This window comes from Convolutriloba macropyga, chromosome 5 (assembly GCF_964194025.1).
Source record: "Convolutriloba macropyga chromosome 5, txConMacr16.3, whole genome shotgun sequence".
In the NCBI taxonomy this organism is placed as follows: domain Eukaryota; kingdom Metazoa; phylum Xenacoelomorpha; order Acoela; family Convolutidae; genus Convolutriloba; species Convolutriloba macropyga.
Genome location: NC_134472.1, coordinates 17,950,836 through 17,974,214, shown reverse-complemented (window position 1 = coordinate 17,974,214; position 23,379 = coordinate 17,950,836). Strand labels below are relative to the sequence as shown.

General features: G+C 36.4%; 2 protein-coding genes across 2 annotated transcripts in view; both read right to left on the bottom strand.

Annotated features, from left to right (window-relative positions):
• The window catches only part of LOC142339191 (ruvB-like 2), a 510,084-nt gene that overhangs the window by 175,203 nt on the left and 311,502 nt on the right, over positions 1-23,379 (bottom strand). The gene's annotated exons all lie outside the window — the stretch shown is intronic.
• Positions 1-23,379, bottom strand: part of LOC142340296 (G protein-activated inward rectifier potassium channel 3-like) — a 102,031-nt gene that overhangs the window by 64,329 nt on the left and 14,323 nt on the right. The window contains exons 4-5 of the mRNA XM_075390870.1: positions 22,153-22,402; positions 7,799-7,948 (exon numbers count right to left, since the gene is read on the bottom strand). Of these exons, the coding sequence (XP_075246985.1) occupies positions 7,799-7,948; positions 22,153-22,402 (400 nt within the window). The remainder of the gene's footprint in view (positions 1-7,798; positions 7,949-22,152; positions 22,403-23,379) is intronic.

The window sequence follows — 23,379 nt, the reverse complement described above, 5'->3', positions numbered from 1 at the left end:
TCGAGATGAGCTGCAAGGCGATTGTTCAGTTGGGTAGTTCTTCAGTTTTGACGGGAAAAGAAATTTATAAAGTTGAATCTGGAAATATTTGTTTAAGTTTTTAAACAATGTTGTTCGATTATTTTCTTGTCGAAAATTTAAGTTATTTCTCGAAAAAATGAAAGCAAGTGTCTGCTGCTGACTTCTGGAAGTTGTTTCTGTTTCTCTAATTTTATTCCGTCCCACTTCGCTGAGAGAAACAATAAATCCCTCTCAGCTCCGTTTGGGCAGGTAGGGAGCGAATCACAAACTCACGTTCATAGTGAGGTGCTTCTTAAATTTCCTATTGGCCGAGAAGGCAAGAGAATTAACTCTTTTTTATCTCACGGAAAAATTATTGAAACTCCAAAAAATAATAAAAATCTAAAAAGCTGAGAGCATCAATTATTGATTTCGTAGGCGCCTGTTTTCTGCATTCCCCTTCTTCTAAAACCGCAACAATTATGGTTTTCTTGGGGGCTTTTTATGAGACTCTATTGTCTTCTCCCCTGAAGCAATCTGCTTCATCTTTATTGAACTTGGGGGAAAAGATCTGCATTGCAACTGTCAAAAGCAGAAGTAATTTAAATCAAAAGAAACTGTGGTTTTACAGGCCGCCTACGTTCAACAACGTTCATTTTCTATCCTGGATATAAGCGAGGAGATCCAGGCCTAAAGTTTTGTTATTTAAATAAGTCGGACTGAGTTGTTTAAATACTTGTACACTGGTAGTCTTAACAAACGTTAGTTTGTTTAGCGCGCGGCGAAAGAATGGTTAATTAGCGCCTAAATACGTTCGCTCTAATGCGGGATTAATTATCCGTTCATTTGTAACGGCTCTCGTAATACTACAGCTCACCCCGATTTTTTAGTAAGAAATACATTTCTCTACATCATACAAAAGTTTTAAAAGAAGATCAGGTAAGTTTTGAATTCTGTTCAAGTTTTCGTTGATTGTGTTGAGACGGCGGCAATCAATTGAGTTGGAGGTAGCAAATGTTGGTTGGTTGCGAAAGGTTGTAAGTCAGTTAGTCACGAGGTTTGATGGCGTCGTAATATAAAAGCAATCGCAAAGGGCGATAATGTTGTGCTATAAAATCAATCGCAAAGGGCGATAAAGGTATGCTATAAAATCAATCGCAAAGGGCGATAATGTTGAGCTATATTAGTTAAAAAATTCTGGTGGCAAAATGACCGGGCTTGGTACCAGACTGTTACCGTCATCCATGATATCGAAAACTTCCGCTACTTCGTTTCGTTTGTCATCTTTTTTCTGTATTTGATAATTCCTTTATTATCTTCTTTTGTTTGCGGTTCTTCTTCTTTTGTTAATCTAATTGAGCGGATAATTGTTTGATTTGCTCAATTAGTTTTTTATTCTCCGCTCCAAGTTTCTGGTGTGCGGATGTAACTTCCAAATGTTTACGTGCATAGGCTTGATTGAGTGTTTTGAGGTTACTTTCCTCAGTCTTGTTAAGCTGTTTTGAGATTATGTACTGGCGTCTCCAGTAATCGTCGCATGTTTCTTTTTCTTGCTTGTCCAATTTCACTCTAAGTTGTTCCAATTTTATTGTTACTTCTTGTAACTCTGTTTCCTTAATGAATAGTTCTTGGCGGATCTTGGAATTTTCGGAAATCAGAGACTCTTTCGATATTTCTCCTATATGGTCAGATGGCGTCGGAGAGGCCGTTATTGCGGAGTAGGGAACGTTTGCATATACATCCAGCTGATTATTTCTAACCAAATAGGTTCTTTGTTCATCACTCCTATTCTTAATTCTCCATACGTTGAGGTTGTCATGGAGTGAGAAGTCTGGTATGATGGGTAGTTCACGGCTTTTGCGACGAATTCTTCACCTGTAGCATTATTTTGGATTTTGACCTTATCTGCAATTCTGAAGCTGTTGAATTCTGTTTTTAGTGCATATCTCAGATTTGTCACAAATCGTGGGTTCTCAGGGTTGAATTCGTTCTCCCTGCTTTTCTGAACCACCAAGCATTTTTTTGTGTCTTTTCTTTCCTCATTGGTAATGAGATCGTTTATATTACTTAATTTTCTTACTTTGTCAGCATGGCTTGACTGGTTTGGAAGTTCGTAGGTTCGTTTGCGGCTGACTTGCCAGTTGTTTTGGGGATCATATTGGTCCTGTTGTTCTCGCATTGGTCGAAAGGGCGGAGTTGATGACGGTTTCTGTTGATGTTGTAGTGTTGGTTGTTGGCTTGATGAAGATGGTGATTTCATGTGAGAAGCAGCGGGGACGATTACACATGGGAGGTTGTGCTTGATGCTCATTTTGTGACTTTTGTGGTTGAGGTCTAAAATATTTTCATATTATTAGCCTGTGTCATTAGTATCACACATTATGGCTTCTTTTCATGTTTGCAAATGTATTTCTAATAATATATAAAAAAATATTATATTGCAAAATGGTTTTTGTAAAGTTTTGTTGCTAACTGCTTTATTTGAAAATTATAATGCCAAATGCATTTGTTGTTAAAGTTTGATAGAAAAGTTTTTGTTTTGCTAAATGCAAAGTTAACTATAATAAAGGAAGGGGGCAATAATAAAAAATTTTTATACTTATGCCAGGCGGGCAGCCCTGGCACAAGTACGTCTTTCTCCGCTGCCCGGAGGTGTGAGTCTTGGGGCGAGTGTCACACTAACACGGCTGCAACGACCCGTGCAGCTGGGGGGACAACCTTGCTGAGCTGAAAATTTCAATTTCAAAAGCTAAGGAGGGCAAGTTGGAGAAAGCTGGGGTAACCCCTTCCCGAGGAAATAGTGAAAAAGGTGAAAAGAGATCGTTTGACTTGAGTTGTTTTTGGTTTATTAGACAACGTCGTCTAAAAAATTCCTGCAAATGGGACATTTTGTCTGCTTATTTATACATACTCGACAGAATCGATGATCCTCATGTTGGGAATAGGGATTGTGGAAGACCCATCGAGTGACTGTTCTTTTATTTTCCTTAGACAAAAACAGGAAAACCTTTGAGAAACTGCAGTAGGATGAGATTAATGAGGAACGATATGGCAAGCAAGGTAATTAGGATTAGGATAAATATTTTTGTGGATAGGTCTAGATTGGTCATTTTCAGTATCTGGAGAAAATTTGGCCAATTGCGGAAAAAAGGTAGTGATTAATAAAAAGGGATATTGCCAATGCGCATAAGAGAACAAATAGAAGAAGAAACAATGTTATGGGATGCATTTTGTCAATTCAATGAGTAGTGTAGGACTAGGGTGAAGGAGGTGACTTGCTCCTGGTAAAAACTGAATGAAATTAGGGATATTGCATGGATTAAAAATAAAACTAGGGAAAGAAGTAAAATTTTGGAAGTTCTTGGACGCATTTTAGATTACGTGATTGTTTTTTCGCAACGAGGGCATAATTTATAATCTTCTACGCAAAATTTACAAAAGTTGACGGGCTCATGATCACTGTGATGAAACGTTTTTGCAACAGAATATTGAAATCTTGTTTGTTTGCAAATATCACATTGAAACCAGTTAAAGATTGAAAAGATAACATTAAATTAAGAGCATTTAGGACAAAAATCATAACCCATATCTTTTATAACATATTGGTAACAGAGCAGAAACATTACGTGGGGTAGTTCGTTAGGGGGGTTCTCGTATAATTTCTTGAAAACAATTGTTTCGTGTCTGCAGCATAAACAAATTAATGAGACCGGTTTGGATTCTATAGTATTGGTTTCTTTGTCAATTGTATTCATTTTTGAAAGATTGTTATTGGAGGAAATTATGGGACTGGCACGGTTGGAGGATTTGGTTGTTGATTATTTTGGGATTTTATTGTTTGGTCTATTACTAATACAACTATTAACATCAAAAAGTTGAAAGGAATACTTACAACTACGAGGAAAACGGTTACAACGAAGGAGAAGGCTGCTGCAATAATCATGAGGGCCATTAATAAAAAATTAAGTAATGTGGGGGTAAACATTTTGGATAGTTTTTGAGCCTAGTTTTGAATCGAGGATTTTGCCACGGGTTATTTGGGTCAATTGTTTGTTTGCATAAAGGGCATTTAGTAGTTGTGAAAGTCATACACTGCAAACAAATTGATTGTTTTGGGTGAAAATCTCTGAAGTGACTGTGACTGTTGGATAACTTTTTGACTTCTTGACAAGAATCGCACTGGAAATAATGGCAATGACTGATTGTATAAATGGGAGTTACGCAAATTGGGCATTCAGGTTGGTTCCAATATTTAAATAACTCATTTCTGCAAGGAATGCAAGCAAAATGGGGGGTTGACCGTTTGGGTTTTTGTGCAATTTTTTAATTGACGACAAGGGAGGTAGCAAATAGGGCATTCGATTTTTGGCGTTAAGTCAATTTGTGATTGCTGAGATAATATTTTCAAAATGTTTCCCATTAGATGGAGAAATCAGAGATATTTGGGTATGCGACTTCTAATCCATGGTGTTCAAGTTCTTTGGGGATAGTTACATTTAAATCTGCAATAGCAAAAAAGAAATTCCAGTGTTTCTCGTTTGGATAGATGTAATAATGATTATTGGTACCTGTGCTTAGGAACATATAAGTTATTTTGATACATGTTTTATACTGTATGAAACAGGTAGTAAATCATCTTTCTGCTTTAACAATTTTAACTTTTTCCTTACCAATGAACAAAATCATTTTATTTTTAACAATTTGGAAAGAAATGAGGGAAAAGGACCAAATTGATTAGAAAAAAAGGAGAAAAATAATGAGCAGGGCGAAAAAAAATAATTTTTGGGGAGAGAAAGCTATGTGAAACAAATTACTTTACTGAAGAGCGCCCAAGTTGACTGGCAAGTGCTCTTCGATATCAATGAGTGCTAGAAAGAATTCCCAGTGCATCATTCCCATGGTGACTCGAGTAGAACCCTTGCATCCACGTTCGTAGTCAGTATAATGTTTGATTATACAGGGTTTTATTTCTGCAGTGGGAGTTTCAATGAATGATCTCTCGAGGGACTCTACTTTGACTAGGCGCTCACCAAAGTGGAACAGCATTATAAAAGATCTAAATTAAAAGGGATTTTAGAACCATTTAAAACTTGGGATATTTTTATAAAGAATGTCCAATAGGGGGAAGATGGTGTTAAGGAAATGGTTCCATCAGTCCAAGTGTTTAAATATTCGAAATGGAGTATTAGTTGTGGTATTACTCTGTTAAATTTTGTTGTGACGAATGATTTTTCAAAAAAATTGAATTTGTACAAGGCAATTCTGGTATGAGAAGATCATTGCTGTTTTTTAATTGTTAATTGTTTCCAGTTCTTTAGAAATGATATCGTTTTGACAAGAATCACTTTTTTGCAGATCAAAATAAATATTGTGAGGTACACAGTTTGGATTTTCTAGAATAAAGAAGAAGAATTTCCAATGAACTGAGAGAGGATTAATACTTATTAAACAAATTTTTTCACTTTGGATTTCTTTGAGTGTTACTAGCATAGTAGGTACAGGAGTTGGGTATGCATCAAAAGATCGTTGAATTTTTTGTAACTCTACAAATTTATTGTTAACGGCAAATATCATAGTTTAGAATGATACTTAAACAATGTAGATTGGATGTTGTACTTGAAATATCGAGTTCTTTTTTTAAGCTAGAAAAATGGTGAATTCGGCGAACTGAGGATGAGTAATGAAAATAGTTAAAAGTCTGTAAGTATTTGTCATGGGTTTTTTCGCGAAAGTCATTATACTTATAGCGGAAACATAGTATACGGCTAAAAGCTCAAAATTTTGGTTTCCGATTCTGACTTGTAGGTTTCAATACCGATGAAAAGAACGATAAGATACAAAGATTATAATTTGCTCCTAATAGAATTTTCCAAAAACCCATTGTTTTGTTGGATATCTTGTGGATTTCGAACGCTCTTATGATAGTTACAATTACATCAGTAAGGAATTTTATGCACAAGAAACAAGCAAAATAAACTCCAATTTTTTCCAAATAGAAAGTGATAATTCCAAAAGTGCCTTTGAACTGCTCGGTAAAAAATGTAGGTGAGAGTAGAGAGTCTAGATAAATTTGTCTATTTATGCCCATCGCGGACGCATAAATATCTTTTTGAGAGTAGTCTATACTTCTTCCTTCTAGAACTTCTCTTGAAATTTTTGTTAAAACTGATTTTGATGCTTCCGAATGCAAGATATTGTCCCAAAAAAAAACTTTAGTTGATTTGGTGTGTAAATTCCGGCACGTTGTGATTCGCAACCGGTAAATTTTTGAACAGAACTAACAACTCTTGAAGAGAATTTTTTGGCGGTTGTAAAGTAACAGGTGCTGGCATCAAATGGTACCTTGAATTATCATTATCAATATCTAATTGGTAGGCATTTTTGTAGCCTCCAATACAATTTACTTCGTTAGCAAATGGATAGTTAGCAATGCCCCGTCCTCCCAAAGGAGATCAACATTGGCACCTTGCGCCCAAAAATTTGAAAAATGCTATTTCCGATTTTCTGGGGCAATAAATATTCTTGAAAATCTACGTCTAAATATCTCTAATATGGAATTACTTATAGTAAGGACCATAGGATGGGCCGATTTGGCCTGAATGCGTAAATTTTTGATTTGGTCGGGAGAAAATAAGCAAGTCTTGCATAAAGTATTTTTCCCCCAATTCTTTGAAATATTGGAACAATCTTTTGGATGAATGATTGTGTGAGCCAACAGAAACTTTTATTCAGATGGACAAATTTGATCTCATGCCAATAACGATGTTAGAAATGTTCCAAAAGTTCGTCTGACAATCAGAATAGTCGGCAGCGGAGAAATTTTTTCAAAAGGACCGGGATTTGACCTGAGAAACCCACAAGAACTGACCATATTGTATTAGGAACTCGGGTTAGGCAGAGAAGACTTTAATTACATTTAAATTGAGTCGAACTCAATCAAGCGGTTGAATTTATTGTTAAATGAGGTATAAGAAGGCGCCTCCGAGGGCAAGAGACATTCTTTGCTCAAAAGTTACGGGTTCATAATTCCGCAGGAGTGAAGCAAAGTCTGGACTGGTTCGACTCATTATTAAACATTAGGATATTCATGATCTGAGACATTATTGATCTTGATAAATATTGTAGGAATATGCATCCTCTAGCAAGAAATATCATCAAATTCCTGTGATATCTTGAAAACTACGAAATGGTCGATATGTATGGTTTCGGTATATTATCAAAACTTCGGGTTATATAGAATTAAACTGATTTATCCATCAGGAGTAAAATATATAAAATGGTGGCTTGTTGACATTAAGCAAAATGACGGTGGTGCGATACCAAGAAGTTAAGAGGGTGATTCACAGCCCAATTGATAATGGCTCACATTCCAGCCCCTGACGCTGTATATGTGAGAATATGAGCTATAATATATCACTTATCCAGGTTTGACCAATCTTGGCGGCAATGTTGGTACCACTTTAAAAACTCAGATACTCTCAAACACTTTCAAATAACGTTAGTTACCAAAAAAGAGCAATAATGCTCAGGGAAAAGACAGTCTAAAGTATGAAGATTAATTTGATAAAGACAGAAAAAGGACAGCAGAGAAAAAAGAAAGCTGTTGGCCTCATGTTTTTTTGGACGCGGAAGAAATACCAAAGTATTGATATTATCGCAATAACCAAAAAAAAACTGATTTCATCGTGTGAAATCGTTGCAGAGAAACAAATGATGAAAACCATGGTATTGCTTTTAATATCAATAAACAGACAGATAAATAAAGAGAAGAATTGTGGGGGGGGGGGGGTGTACTTACTCGTCGTCCCGTTTGGATATGCAGAGGGCATCACTGAAGTATATGGTGGACTGTCTCCACTTGGGGTGGGTTATTTTGGAGAGAATGATGGCAATCATGGTACTGTCCAACACAAGAGACACCATCATCTGCACCCACAGCAACATCACACTTAAACACATATTCACATACTCAATATAAGAAAATGGTCTGAATAAGAATAAGGATTAAAAGGATAGGATATGCCCAATTAATGATAATCATAATAATAATAAATTGTTTACTGGTGTCTTTTCAGGATCAATAAAGCACTTAAACACTTGATCAAACCTTATAAAAGCAAAGCACCAGAGAGATCGCCATTAGACGACAGATTCCGTTTTCAGGCTCCTCATAATCGGAAGAGAAATTTCATGACACTTATTTCAAAAGTTATCCAATTAATGCTGTTTTTGTTGTCAGCAATGGAAACCAGTCGATAAAAACTCCAAATGTTTATCTCTGAAATATCTGCATGATGTTCAAAATGTAAAACTTGAGCTCAACTCGACAAATGTAGCTAAAATATTTCTCAAAAACTAAGTGCTTAAACTGAAAACATTTCGAACACAACGAATAGTACTGGCTCACCCAGGCCAGTCACTGGCTCACCAAGGTATTTGATTCGATTAGTTGGAACCTGTCAGATTTTCAACAAATGAACTTTAACGATTCTCTCTCAGCTCTTTCTGCCTGCGGCCGAATACCACCCCAAAATGGAATAGACTGCCTCAAACTTTTGCAAACGTAAGGGCGTTCTTGGGATTGCAAGATCAAAGTTTTTAAAGATTTGAATTGATAAAAAAAATTGAAGAGAAATTAGAAGTAACTGTCACAAATGGTCGCCTGGTCCTAGAGAGTTTGCTCAATCTTGTCCCTATGAAAACCATAAACTCTCAGATCGTCAAAAATTTGCATGAAGTAAATATTCTCTGCACGAATTAAAAATACTATTTACCGATCGATTAAAAATTGCAATGACTTTTAACGAAAGTTTACAGTCCGAGCGTTTTGTCTTGAAATTATCTTCTTAATCTAGCTGAAAAAAATGCTATCAGAGAAAATAGCTAATTAATTTCCAAAAAGCTTTGCTTTCGTTCGTGAGTGAGTCTGATTAACAAACTCAGGTTACTTGATCAACAGTATTTGAGGACTTTTTGAAAAGCAAAACAGGGATATTACACAAGCACAAACATTTCTGAATTGGCAAAAACTCAGCACAACAGATAAAAAGTTAAAGTCAAACAAATTATGTTTATAAACTGTGATTGTTTCAAAGAAACATCCAGAAACTTAGAAATTTTCTTTATTAAAGTTTCAAAGAACGAAACTTACCTGACGAACTTTATTGCAGTGTCGATAAGTAATGGTCACAAAACAAAACTCAATTTTAATTTTGTTTTGGCGCTATCATTATCTTATTGACCTATCCATCATATGTCAGAAGTGAATTCTCCCACCAACAGAAACCTGATTCTAACATCCACCGACCTCCAACTAATGAACTCGACGATTATACCCAAGCCATATATGGTTCTCATGAAATGTTGATGAGAATAGAAAATTACCTCCCGGATTCGGAGTTAAGATCTATTCACATACCAATCATGTGAAATAATATTAGCTAATCTAAATTTTCTCTGTATATTTTCGCATAGATCACTACTACAAATACAAGCTATTTTTTGTTTATTTTCAGTTCAAAATTTAATTTGAAATTCAACTTATTGAAATCTTTGACCCGTGTTATCGACCACGACAATGTTGTCCAGACCAGCTACAGACAGACAGATTTTGGATTTACAGAATGCAGAATCAGCTACTGCGTGGATTATGTTTTTTGTGGCGAAATGTCGCGCAGAGAAGAAAGAGGTCAAGTTCAACACCGATAGTACTGTACAGGACCTACAGGTAACCAATCTCTTCCTTAGTGTGTGCGGGTAAGATGCCATTATTAAACTTAGGAGTCTAATGAGTCCTAGGAATTTGATAGACACTCCGTATAAAGACATCAAATTGGCGATTCAGAATTATATTTCTCCTAAAGAGAGAGTAGTAATGGCAGAAAGGGCTAAATTTTTGTCCGTAAAACAAGATGTAGGAGAGTAAGACGACGAGGAGCAAGGTGTAGGAGCAGACGACGACTTCCTAGCACGTCTTAGAGAAGCAGCACGCTACTGTGACTTTGAAAAAACTGAAAACAGCGGCCAACCCCGAGGAGGAGTTGGTAAAACTAAAGTTTATCTCAGGTTTGAGGGACCCTGAAGCAAAACTTAGACTACTAGACGGCATTAAATAAAAACCAGCAATGTCCGTTACTGAAATAACCGAGAGCTTACAGTTGCGAAGTCAAGCAATGGCTTTTGAAAGTTCTTCATCAGGTAATAAGCCCTTTACTGTGAAAGAAGAAGAAGTTGGGTTCAACTTCAAAAAGACCTTTCGGAAACCAAATGAAAAAATTATGGCTAATAAAAGCAACAAAACGTGGACTAGGTTTGGAGGTAAGCCACACTCTTTTAGAACTCTTCCAGTGCTAAGTAAAAAATGCAACACCTGTGAAAAGGTGGGACACTTCTCAAAAATGTATAGAAGCTAACACCAACCAAATTCAGGTAAGTACAATAAACAGAATAACTTTTGCGAAGAAGAAAATGTTTCTTCAGAGCAAGTATCTCCAGCATCGGAAATGGGAATGTTTTATTCTAAAGAACAAATCTTTAGCATGTCTGTGACTTGGGAATATATCTCAATAAAAAACTGCAATGTAAAAATGCAGGTAGACACAGGTGCAGATAGCACAGTGATGTCATCAATAATATGGACTGAGATTGTTAATCCACAGTTGGATTCAAAGATAAGACATCTTGAAGCTTATGATGGCCATCAATTAAAGCTTCTGGGATCACTTACTTGTGACGTTGAGTGGAACGGAAGCAGTCTCACGCAAAAACAACTAGCAGTTGTGGAGTCTGATAAAGAATTTGGACCACTTGGTATAGACCTTCTACCCAAGCACGGTGTGAACAACATCACAGCCGAGCACCTACCTGCTGTGAAGGGTTACAAAGCTCATGTGAAGCCGATACCAGGAACACAGCCAATGTTTTGCAAAGCCAGAAAAATACTTCTACCTCTTCAAGGCAAGATCACAGAGAAGCTGGAACAAATGGTCCGACAAGGCATCTTTGAATCGGTACAGCTAGGAGGAGTCACTAATGAATCTCCAGTGGTGTGGCGGAGAAAGTAGAGTGGAGAACTGAGACTTTGCGTGGACTTGAAAGTGCACATCAATGGCAAGGTCATGTATGAGGACTACCCAATACCAGACATGGAGACGATCGTCCACAACCTACATGGGGCCTCATACTTTGGCAAAATCGGCCTCTCAGATGCCTACTATCAAACTGAACTTGACGATGAAGCAAAAGATATATGCACAATCAACACATCTCAGGGACTGTTCAAGATGTGCCGACTACCTCAAGGATTGAAACCCTCTTCTTCAATCTTCCAGAATTGCCTCGAATCAATACTCAAAGGAATCAAAGGTGTTGCAATATTGGTGTATAGAACTTCCAAGGAGCAGTTCGACAAGAGAATGCTTGCAGTCAAGCGTCGACTACGTGAGAAAAATTTCACTATTAATGAGAAAAAATCTAACTCACAACCAATCAATAGCGTTAGCATTTTGGGATACTCCATTTCAAAAGAGGAAATAGCACCAGATCCCAAACATGTTGAAAAAATAAATAATGCAAAAACGCCAACTAACAAGAAACAACTCGAATCGTTTGTTGGGTTAGCTAATTTTTACGGCAGAATGATTCCTGATTTGGCAACAAAATTGCTAACCTTAAATAACATGAGACATAGCGATTTCTCATGGGACAAAATGCAACAAAAAACCTTTGAAAACATAAAAAATAAATTATGTGCTAACCCACTAGTACAGCCATATAGTCTATAAAAAGAAGCAACAGTTACTTCTGACGCCTCTGAGAAAACCCTTGGCGGGGTTCTTTTGCAAGAAGGACATCCAGTCGTATATGTATTACAAAAATTGACTCCAGTGGAGCAAAACTACTCGAATATAGAACGGGAAACACTGGCAATTATGTTTGTGGTAACAAGAATTAAGCAACTCATTCTTGGAAGACGATTTACCCTACGTAATGACCACAAACCACTCAAATATCTCTTTGCACAAGACGAGGAGATCCCGATGACAGCATCAGCGAGAATCACAAGATGGGCAATAGCTCTAATGGGTTTCGACTATAAGTTGAAGTATACACCAGGAGAGCAGATACCCCATGCAGGTGCATTGAGCAGAATGGATTTTGATGAAGACGAATCGGACAACGATCGAGTGTGCTTCGCAATCAATAACATCTACTTCGCCCAGAGTGATTTGGTGACCCAAGCAGAAATCAAAACTGAACTTGGAACAAACAGACTCTTCCAGGACATATTGAAACGAATCAAAGGCGGCAATTGGAAACAATGTTCAGAAGCGGAAAAAGGATTCGAACAACAGAAAGATGCACTTACTTTACATAATGGAATCATCTTCAGAGGTGTTGTTCCTTTCATCCCACCCAAACTACGACACTTGGTTTTGACAAAAACGCATGGGACACATCCCGGGAAGAATGCAACTGAGGCATCAGTCAGAATGTTAGCATGGTGGCCTGGCGTTACCCAAGACGTTCAACACGTTGTTAATAAATGTAAGAATTGTCAAATGAACAGGCCTAGCCTGGGAAAAAACAGTCTCTACGTGGCCAAAAGCCGACGTTTGGGAACGAGTCTACAAAGACTGGGCTTATGTTAAGGACCAAGGCAATATCTTAGTAATTGTTGACGCGGGTTCTAGCTGGATAGAAGCTTTCCCCGCACGAAATAGAACATCAGAAACAGTTAAAAAATATCTTAGTCAAATCTTTGCAAGATTCGGAGTACCAAAAACTTTAGTATCTGATAATGGTCCTGAATTTGTAGGTGGTGACCTTAAACAGTGGTGTAAATCACTGGGAATTAAGAAAATGGAATCAACCATCTATCATCCAAGCGCTAATGGACTAGCTGAAAGAGCAGTTCAGACAGTGAAGCGTGCACTTCAAGCGTGGAGTCCTAACCTTAATGTGTCATTTGGAGCATTCCTGCAAAGGACACTGATGACACATTGCAAGACTTCAAAGACGAGAGGCAAAACTCCAGTTGAACTCTTGTTGGGACGCAGAGCTAGACTACCAGCAATAGCAGATTTCGACTTGTGCGAACCCATTCTAATCAAAGCCAACGAAAAGACAAAGACAGTTCCTGCCAACTTCATCATCAGGAAGGGCTCAAGCACATCTTTCATACAGACCAAAAACTCAGCAAGGAATATTCTAATGAGCGACAACCAAATTGCGAGACTAGACGACGACAATGTGAAAACTGAAACAGCAGTTGAGGAGACCATATCTCAATCAGAACAACAACTTCAGAACACAGATGTGGGACCTTCACTTCAAGATGAATTTTCTGCAGCCACATCATCTGCAGAGCACCAACAACCTGAAGCCTCAGAGCCTTCACGAACATCAATAAGAAACAGAAAACAACCCGACAGATTTGGAGAACGTATACCCATAAACTTGCTTAAAAAAAGAGGGAGGATGTGATGGTTTTAAAGAAACATCAAGAAACTTAGAAGTTTTCTTTATTAAAGTTTCGAAGAACGAAAGAAGAACTTACCTGACGAACTTTATTGCTGCGTCGATAAGTAATGGTCACAAAACTAAACTCAATTTTAATTTTGTTTTGGCGCTATCATTTTCTTATTGACCTATCCATCATATGTCAGAAGTAAATTCTCCCACCAACAGAAAACTGATTCTAACATCCAACGACCTCCAACTAATGAACTCGATTGTACCCAAGCCATATATGATTCTCATGAAATGTTGATGAAAATAGAAAATCAATTTATTGAATTCTTTGACCCGTGTTATCGACCACGGCATAAACCCCTCACAAACCTGTACTCTCGTTATTTTTTTCTCAATCACATCGGAATGCAGAAAAATTTAACTGCAGATCTATATTTTTTCTCTGTCTGCATGAGAAACTTAATATTTTATTTTGAAACAATATATTGTTTTTGAATGTCTGTCAAGAAAATGGACTTAAAGTTCGAACAGCAGTTTTTTCTCAGCATTCAAAAACTAGGCGTACAAAATGGAAAATTATAAAGAAGATACTACATAGGCTCATGGAAAAAAAACTTTTCATAAATTTTGTAAACAAAAATGAAAAAAATGCGTCGCAGATTCTGGCATAAACTAGGCTGGCACGAATTTCTCTTTTTTTTCAAAAAAAAAATGTGGGAACAATTAAAATTATACCATTTGATTTACATTAGTAGTTGTATACATGTATGTCTTTTGAATGGTGAAATTTACATCCAAGTTTATAGAATTAAAATTACCTGCTTAAAATAATATTGTTGAAAACTAATTGAGAAAACTGATTAATTGGCAACAAACAGCTAATTTTAGTTTTCAGGGCGCCATAACGCTCCTCAATTCTGACAATGATTCCCACCTTTTAGGAAATTTATCTCTTCGGTTCATAAATTGTGATGCATAATTGAGCATGGCAGTCACACTACTCGACAACAAAACTCGCATGCATTTCAGTTGAAATCTATTCTTGTATTATTTTTGTTCAATGGGCGACCATGAATCAGTACTGAATCTTCTATCTACAATTGGGATATGCTGATTAAGTACTGATTTACAGTGTCACTAGGGCCCTGGATAGCAAAAAGAGCGGTTCATGAAAAAATGTCCGAAACGAAAGGATAATATTAAAAAGGCTGCTGAGAACAGGCCGCTGTGTTCTAATTCTCTTCCGCTGCTATTACGCAAAAAAAAAATCTAGCTTCTATAAAAATTACTTGGAAGGATCTTTAGATTGCTAGTTAGATTGTTTCAAGATCAATGTACGCATTAAATATTAGCATTGACGTCAGTAAATTTATTTGTTACGGTGCAAGGAATAAAATTAATAGTGTAAAATTACTCGAAGATTAGGGTATAAACTGAAATCATGTTTCATGATAGGAGTTGAAAACGTGTGTGCTGGACAGCAGTGACAGCAAGCCAAGCTATTACAAATTTTCGAAAAAAAATTGAAATCTTCGTCATATTTGACAATAATGCATATTTTTGAGCAAAAGTGGAAATCATTGACAGGACATTGTAAGTTCTGTGCAAGCTCACTGTCACTGTTCTCAAAGGTTAGAGTAATTACATTCCACGACAAAAACGTGTCAATTAAACCCCATTACGGAGCACAGGTATACCCCAAAATTTCCGCTTCAGCAAAGGCCTCTCGGAAAATACATACAAAAAATGAGCCAAATAGGGACACAAGCTTAGTACCTATTTTTCTCCAAAGCAGTTCCGCCGTTTTTGTGCAGTTCAGAAACTTTCAAATTCGCAACTAGGTGGCAAAACTGGTAGTACACTTTTGCTAAGTTAGGTGACTATTTTTCGCATTAAATATATATGCAATCTGCAATCAGGTATAACTTAAGGCGCGCTTTTGAGCATGCAAAAGTAAATTCAGCTTTATTATTTAAGCATGCAAAAACGGTTCAAAAAAATACAACATATAGGATTCAAAAAAATACCAATCTGTCTATCAATGCGCTGCAATTAATACGAAAATTGTTGTTTCAACCAATGTTAACAAACCTTGTCTTTATACTATATGCTGATTATTTCAATTTTTAAAAAATTGAATTCCTTTTAGTTTATCGGCATTTCGGACTTCAATTTATTGCTTTCTTTACTTTTTCAGTTTTGTCAACAAATAACCAGAAAAACGTGCAAATCACCCGGTTTTAAAACAACGTTATTCAATCATTAAGTACAGTTGATTTTTTTTTTTGAAAAATACCTTGGAATAAAAACCTTTATCGAATCAAAATAATAACATTTCTTAGCCTGTATGATCAAACTTTTCCCTGAAAAATCTCTCAAAACAAAAATTCTTTTGGAGTGTATGGTGATGTTAATCCCAGAAATAAAAACTTTCTGGTAAATTTGAGCCTTATGGTATATCATCCATCAATATAAAAAAGATTTGTGAGTGTGTGTGTGTGGTGATGTCAGTTAAGTTTTCAGACCGACAATTCAAAACAAAATATGCTGTGGCAAATTTGAGACCTCAATTTCATATTATTAACCTTTAAACCATTTTTAACAATTCTTGATTGCTATCAATTAAAAAAAATTAAATTCTAACAAGGGGCACAATTGCGGATTATAGATACGCCCAGTGCGATACATGCAGCGCGGAAACAAGTTACGCTGAGTGCCAAAATGATATAATTAAACTGATATAGTTTTTCGAATCTGTTTGTGAACACGGGTTGCGTAATTCCCTTCAAATTTTGCCTAAATATTTATTTTTTGCCCTATTGTTGTTTTTTTCAATTATTAACTTAGAAAATTCAACGCGGCAAAAAGATAAACAGAGTGGGCAGATTTTATCGTTTTCACGATTTGGGCATTCCTCTGTGGCGTTATGCAAAAAAACTCATGAGTGATTAACTTCAAAAAGATCCCTTGCAACACTGATAGCGGAGGTATACAATACAATTATACAGTAAATATTAGTATAAGTATACAATGAATTATCTCAGAAGTACATAAGTATACAATGAAAGATATCAGAAACTCTAAAAGTTAAAAAATAACACATTATTTGGAAAAACTTAACATTTTTTAAAAACTCTATATTTCGATCAATATATAGGCATTCATAATTAAAAAAAGTTTTGTAGGCGTAAAATTCTAGGCAGTTCTGAATTTTCTGTGGAAACATCATAATTTTCAGTTATTAATTTCATCGCCCTCCAAAATTGTACAAATAGAGCGAAGTGTTTTAAATCGATTCTATCATATTTTAATTCTCAGTTGAGGTATTTTATTTTCATGTTGATTAGCAGCCCTTTTAATTAAATATAGAAGTCCAAAACTTCCATGAAGTGCTCCTAACGCGGCAAACTTATATCTCCTCGGTAGCTTTGTTTAATCGCTTTCTTAGATGCAATTAAATCTAAAGCTGCTGGAGAAATGTTCAGAAACTTAAAAGAAATAAAAACTCTCGAATTACCAATTTATCCCATTTTTCGTGACGAAAAGCCGCCAAACGTCTTGTTTGTCTGGCAAAAAAGCTGCAGAACAAAAAATTGGATACAAAAGATCACCAGGACTATACTAAAACACTGTTTAAAAACATTAGAAGTTTCAAGATAACAAATCAAACTTGAACACCCTCAGCAATGTTTTTGTTAAATTGCGTGAAACTTCCATTTAATCAGCGAGAAGCGTTCATAAATTGAAAAAAAATTGAATACAAAGCCAGTTTTTGGTGCTAAAATCTATTTTTTTCCGGCTTCTGTGGTACAAAATTCGAATCTTTAGAGGTCAAAGACATTGAAGATCATTTTAAAATCGTTTTTTTTATTCCAATTATTAGCCGTCTCAGAAGCCGTCAAGAAGAGAATTTGACTTATTCTAGGCAAAAATTGAAATCAATTTGTAATTAACAATTTCCAAAATTTTTTGAACATTATTTTGGCAGTGTTATTTCCTTGCAACTTAATCTATAGTTGCTCCAAACTTTAGAGCGCCGATCAATTCGCATCGAATTAGTGCTGATTAGCTAACGAACTATTTTCTACATTTTACGTTTGCAAATTCATCAGCAAAATCTAATTTTGATTAATTAAAACTTGTGCTGTGGAAATATTTTTTCCATATCGTGTTTGAAACTGATTTATTCAAGCCCGAAAATTTACTTTTGTTTTTGAAAGTATATCTGCAACAAACTTCGTAGGTGAGCATTTAACAAGAAATTCATCCCCAGAATTATTTAAGTTCTCTGAAAAAAAATCATACGTCATTATATGACAGCAGTTTCCATTTCTTGTCAACTTGAAACGTCCAGCGACAAACTTGTATTACAATAACGGTGAGCAAATATTAAATTTCTGTCAAAAATGTCACCAGTTTACTTTTTTTCTTAGTAGAATTAAAGATTGAACACGTTTGTCTAGTCTGTAACATTTAGGCAAACTGTGAATGGCGTCAATTGTTTTCAGCTGAGTTGAAAGTGTTCACGCTGGTTTTCCTTGAGCGTGTAAAACAAAGCAGATGCACTTGAAAATATTGTTGAACAGTTTTTCCCTCCTTCTAATTTAAAATTGCTCTTTTTAATGCTATATTCAACATGTTACTGGTGTCTACTTTGTTTGTGATTCACGCAACGCTATCAGTTCATATAAAACGCATCGAAATTTTCGCGATAAAGAATTATTGGTGCATCTGTTTTGTTCACAACTTTTTGTGGCGATGGGGGTTATTTCATGTCTTTGAAATCGAGTCTTTGAAATCGTGAGAGCAAAATCCCCATATGACTGCAAGTTTAAGGAGGGTTATCTAAGAGGAGGAGGAAAATCCCCCATCCTCCCCCTCTTCCACCTATTGGCGGGCTAATTTGGCATTTGTTCAAGTTCTCCGCCCAGATTATAATGATCATTCTGAAAGTTTAGTAAAGTGAACAAAATTATGGCCATAAGGATCTGACAGAGGTCATCCGTCGTTTTTTTTATTTGAATGTATTTGAGCGTCGCTTAATTAGAGTGCATTTTAAAACGGACATGTTTAATCCACTCGACGTGTATAACAACCTCTTTAGTGACGCATTTCGCGTTGCTTCAAAAAACAGTCCATTAGTTGCAATTTAGAATAGTCGCGCAAAAATATTCGCCTTTTGCTGCACACTTTAATCATCTTCAGAAACCAATTTGTTTTCTAAGGTGGTCGAGTTGTGATGGCTACAATTTGGATATTCTTTTGCCACATCCCCTATACTCCTCCACAACCCCTCCACCCCTCCACCCCCTCAAGTTATGTTAAAGAACACATGAGCTACATAAGAAATCATTGTTACGGCAGCATGAGAGGGGGAGGGGGCAGCAGGGAAGAGGGTGGGGGAGGGTGGCTTTAAAATGGTACCATCAAATCGGATGTCAATCTAATTATAGACTTGAAAAGATAAAGTTCAGCTCAGTTCACATTAGAGACATATAAGTAATATACGTCAAGGTCAAAATAACCCAAATCACAGATAGCAAGTGTTAAATACATGACATTAGAAAAACAGTTACAAAATGCAGGGTTGCAAACAGGACAAAATTGGCTAGAAAAACTGCGAGAATGACACAATAAATCCATAAATAACATTATGAATGCCACTACAAAAGACACAATATAATCCATATACCACCAGGCTACTAATCCATAGCTAACATTCCCTTTCCTGGGGGGCCTAGGTGAGACAGAGCGGCTAGTGCTAAAATGGGAAACACCTATTTTCCATCAAAATTGGTCTAGAGGAAATGGTCGCCTGCCGCATAAACATATGGAAAAGTTCAAAAGCAGCCGGCCGAAAGTTAATTTGACCCAGCAAAACTAATATCGGATGCAGATCAACTGAACTGTTAAACTTGAAAATAAGTTATCAGCAGCCAACTAATGTATTACCACGAGCAGAACCGAGATTAGAAACTTCTACAATATGATTTGCAAAAACTTGCGCGAAAAAGTACATAAATTTGAAAAGTTCTTCGTCTTTTTCATTGAATAAACAGGTCGTCACACTATCTGTACTTTTTGTCACTGTGAATAGCAGTGAAAAATATGCATCAATTTTTAACTTTTCAACTGAACGGAAACTTTTCTCAAATTAGATAAATAAATGCAACGAAAAAATTTCTACAAAATCCAATAAGCAACCAAAAACGCGATATCAATGGACTTGTTCATTATTTACTTAAGATGAAATTGTCAAACTAAATTTTGTGAAGAGCCAGGATCCGGATAGAAGCAAATCGGTTTTTTACGCTGTTAACCCGCAGTTAGTAATGCAATTAGACCCTGAGTGCAATTAGTTCAATTACATTTTTGTATTGTTGACAAATTATCATTAGATTGTGCATATTAGCTGCTTTAACCGTGGATAACAAGAAAAAAATGTAAATTGTGACTGTGAGCGTAAACCGAAATGCGAATTATTGAATCAAAGCCAGGTATGATTCAATAGTATCACCACTTGTCCAAATCCAGGCAAGACCGATAATCGTCACGAATATTTTCATTTCTGAGCAAATATTAAACAAATTTTCGTTACTTTCACTGTTGACCGCAAGACGCTTAAAACAAAAGCTTTGGACATTGGTGGTCAAAAGTGCTGAATTTTTGACGTACACTTACTCCATAAAAATGAACCTTTTGCAGCGTAAAGATCATCCCTGGTTGATTTTTTTTATTCCATACAAGGATCATACATGATTTCATGCAAACCATACTTGATTTCTTAGAGCCATCCTATTATGAAACCAAAAAAATGATAGATGATCCTTGTATGATTAACATAAAATCATATATGATCCTTGTATAATTACCAGGAAATAATTTATGATGCTAGAATGATTATCAAGAACCATGGATCTCTTTTCCTTTAATTTACGATTTCATTCATACAATTTTCCTCGACAATTGTTATACTTATGTGATTCCCGGCATCAATTTGTGATCCTCAAAAATACGATGCGATGAAATATTTAACGCAAAATTGGTTGCTAGTTCAAAGAGTAATACTATCGGTATGATACTATCGGTAATACTATCGGCAGGTTGCCGGAAAATGGCCGCCGCTAAGGCGCTTGTTGCAAACCAGGGATGAAAAAGAAAAGAGAGAAAAAACGATAAATTGACCAATTTTTTCTCCTTTTTTCAGTGTCAAAAAGTGTTCTAATTTAGCGTGCAATTTCAGTTGGATTCTGAAATCATACTTAATTCAGCTTCTAAACCGAAAATATATTAAGCTTAATATCAATGTCCGCTAGCAAACACTCTAATGAACTTTGGTAACCTAATTCTCAATGACTAATTGACAGGGCTTTATCGGTTTATCCCGTCTTTTTTAACTTTAATCTTTTGACGTTGACTGTATTCACCATATTGCTTAATTAAATGCGTGAAAAAATTTGAAATCCATTCAGTTGAAACAGTGAGTGAGGTAATCCAGAAGTCAAACGTAAAAATCGTTACTCATGTAAAACGAAAAACGTGATCAAAAGGTAAAGCGAATTAAAAAGAAGATAGCGCCATAATAATAGCCGTTGAGAGGCTGACGGCAGCTATTAGTAATGTTTTCAAATTTTCTAATGCAGTTGATACCTATAAATGATCATTTAATAGAAACACACAGAAATATTGCATCTAACTTTCGAATTGTCTTCAAATTACGCACAATAGATAGTTATTGTTTTAGCGCACCAAAATATTAAAGCGTGGACTACACATACGAAACATACGAAATAATCAATTTAAACGCCCTCTGACTGCATTATACAGAAATTTTTTGCACCAGTCAACTTTTTATTTGTCTTATGTGACCTTGTATGAGTTCCAAAACAGTTTTTGCCCTCTGCTGAAAATGGTTCCTACACAGTTCTTGGCTTTGAGATTTTTTTTATGATTCCCCTAGGATTTTCAGGAAATCATATATGATTTTTGTACGACTACTAAGTAATCATACAAATCATATATAACCTAAGAATCTTTCATGGCCTAGTATGAAGTCAAAGAAAATTGCATGATCGGTCACCCGGGATAACAATGTTTATTCAATTACCGAATTAGTTTTTGTTGCACTAACTTTCGAAATTTTTGATAAAAATTACAGGATGCATTTTTTCTATTGTAACGCCTCGTATGTTTTGAAATGCTATAAGGGTCCAAGTAAGCTCGAATGATTTTTTTCTAATAAAAACAGCAATGCCTGCAGCTCGACGACATGCTCGGACAAAGTACTCAGTTTGCCAACTAGAAACTTAGTTCAATTTAAAATTCAAAAAAGCGTATTTCAAAGGGCTCAAAAGGAAACGAGATGTTTCAGTATTGGACTGTCAAACTACTACACTTCCTGTGAACAGTCCTCATGTTCTTTTTGGTGCTCATTCTCTGCACTATTGTTTAATATAAACAGATAGAAGCCATGTCACGCTTCATTTATGCATAATTTACGCATAATCATTTGTTTGTTTACGTTCAGCATTCTAACAAAAATAAAGGTAGTCATTGGTTCAACTGCTTTTCCTAAATGTAGCTTTACAGTTTGGCAACCAAAGCCACGAGCTAACGCCTCAACGGGGGCGGGGTTCAATTGCTTTTGTGAACGTGGCCGCGTTGTGGGTTGTGACTTACGCGGAGTGGCAGCTGCTGTTGACGTATCTGTGTCCGAATCCGATGGTGGTCTGTGTCTCGAGAGAGAAGAGGAGTGCTGCGTAGAAGGTGTCCACATTGGCCAGACACTGCTCTGCCTTCGTCAGGTGTCCCTGAGTATTGTGCAGAGTCCACCAAAGCACTCCGAATGTTGACCACGACAGGAAAAACACACCTGTCAACACACCAATCACACCAATCAGTTGACATAAGAGCATTTGCACACACAGAACTATGCGGAATGTTGATTTTTACCTTTCAAGTTAGAGACAACAATAGGGAGAGCACACCTGTACAATTGTATACATCCCAATATCACTGAAGTTGTAAACAATGTTTTCATAAAGTTAAGTTACAAATTATATGTTGCTATCTAGCACTTGTTAACATATTAGAAAAAGAACGTGTGCATGGGGTTATTTTCCAATGAATCTGCGGAGTGGGGAGGAAAATATATTCACAAAGCATTATGTTGACTTCCAGAATTCCAATCTTACGCAACTGTTCTTCCTGAGGCAATCACTTTTAAAACCTATATGGTAGCCAACCTCCAGCTTGGAATTCACAAGTAGATCCAATTTCGCAAAACGAGAATATATAAAAAATCAGGAAATTTTAAAACCAGATTACAAATGAGATATTTTTATGGCACATATCTCTTTGTATAACTTTAAGAACATCCCTCAAGAAAAACCAGATGTATCAAGAACAAAAACTATTATTTGGCTAAATAATTACAACTCTATAGCCAAAAAATTGATTTCTGACTAGAAATACAGTTGATTTAAAGTTTTCACGGTCTTTAAAAGGTAACCGGCAAAACATAACCGACTGACGTCGGTCGAATTGTTTTCAAATGACTGGCAAGCGGTTGGCTTCGTCAGTAGCTAGCCACGGGAGAGGGAGGGGGTGCACGGTGGGGGGGGGGGGGGGGGGCTGGTGGGGTGGGGCAACAGTGGAGGGGGCAACAGCGACGGGTGGGGGAAACATTGGGGGGACTGTGGGGGGGGGTCCTCAACCTCTAAAAAGCGCCCTTCACACCATAAGTATAAGTTTCCAAAACAGTTCCTGTGAATAGAATACTTGGAGCCTAGCGAGCTGAAAAACTCTACGAGCACATAATGCAAACTGGGCGCCACCTCTTGATCCCGCTTCTGAAGACGATAGTCAAATGGGTCACATGAAAAATCGGCCAAGCGAAACATTGCA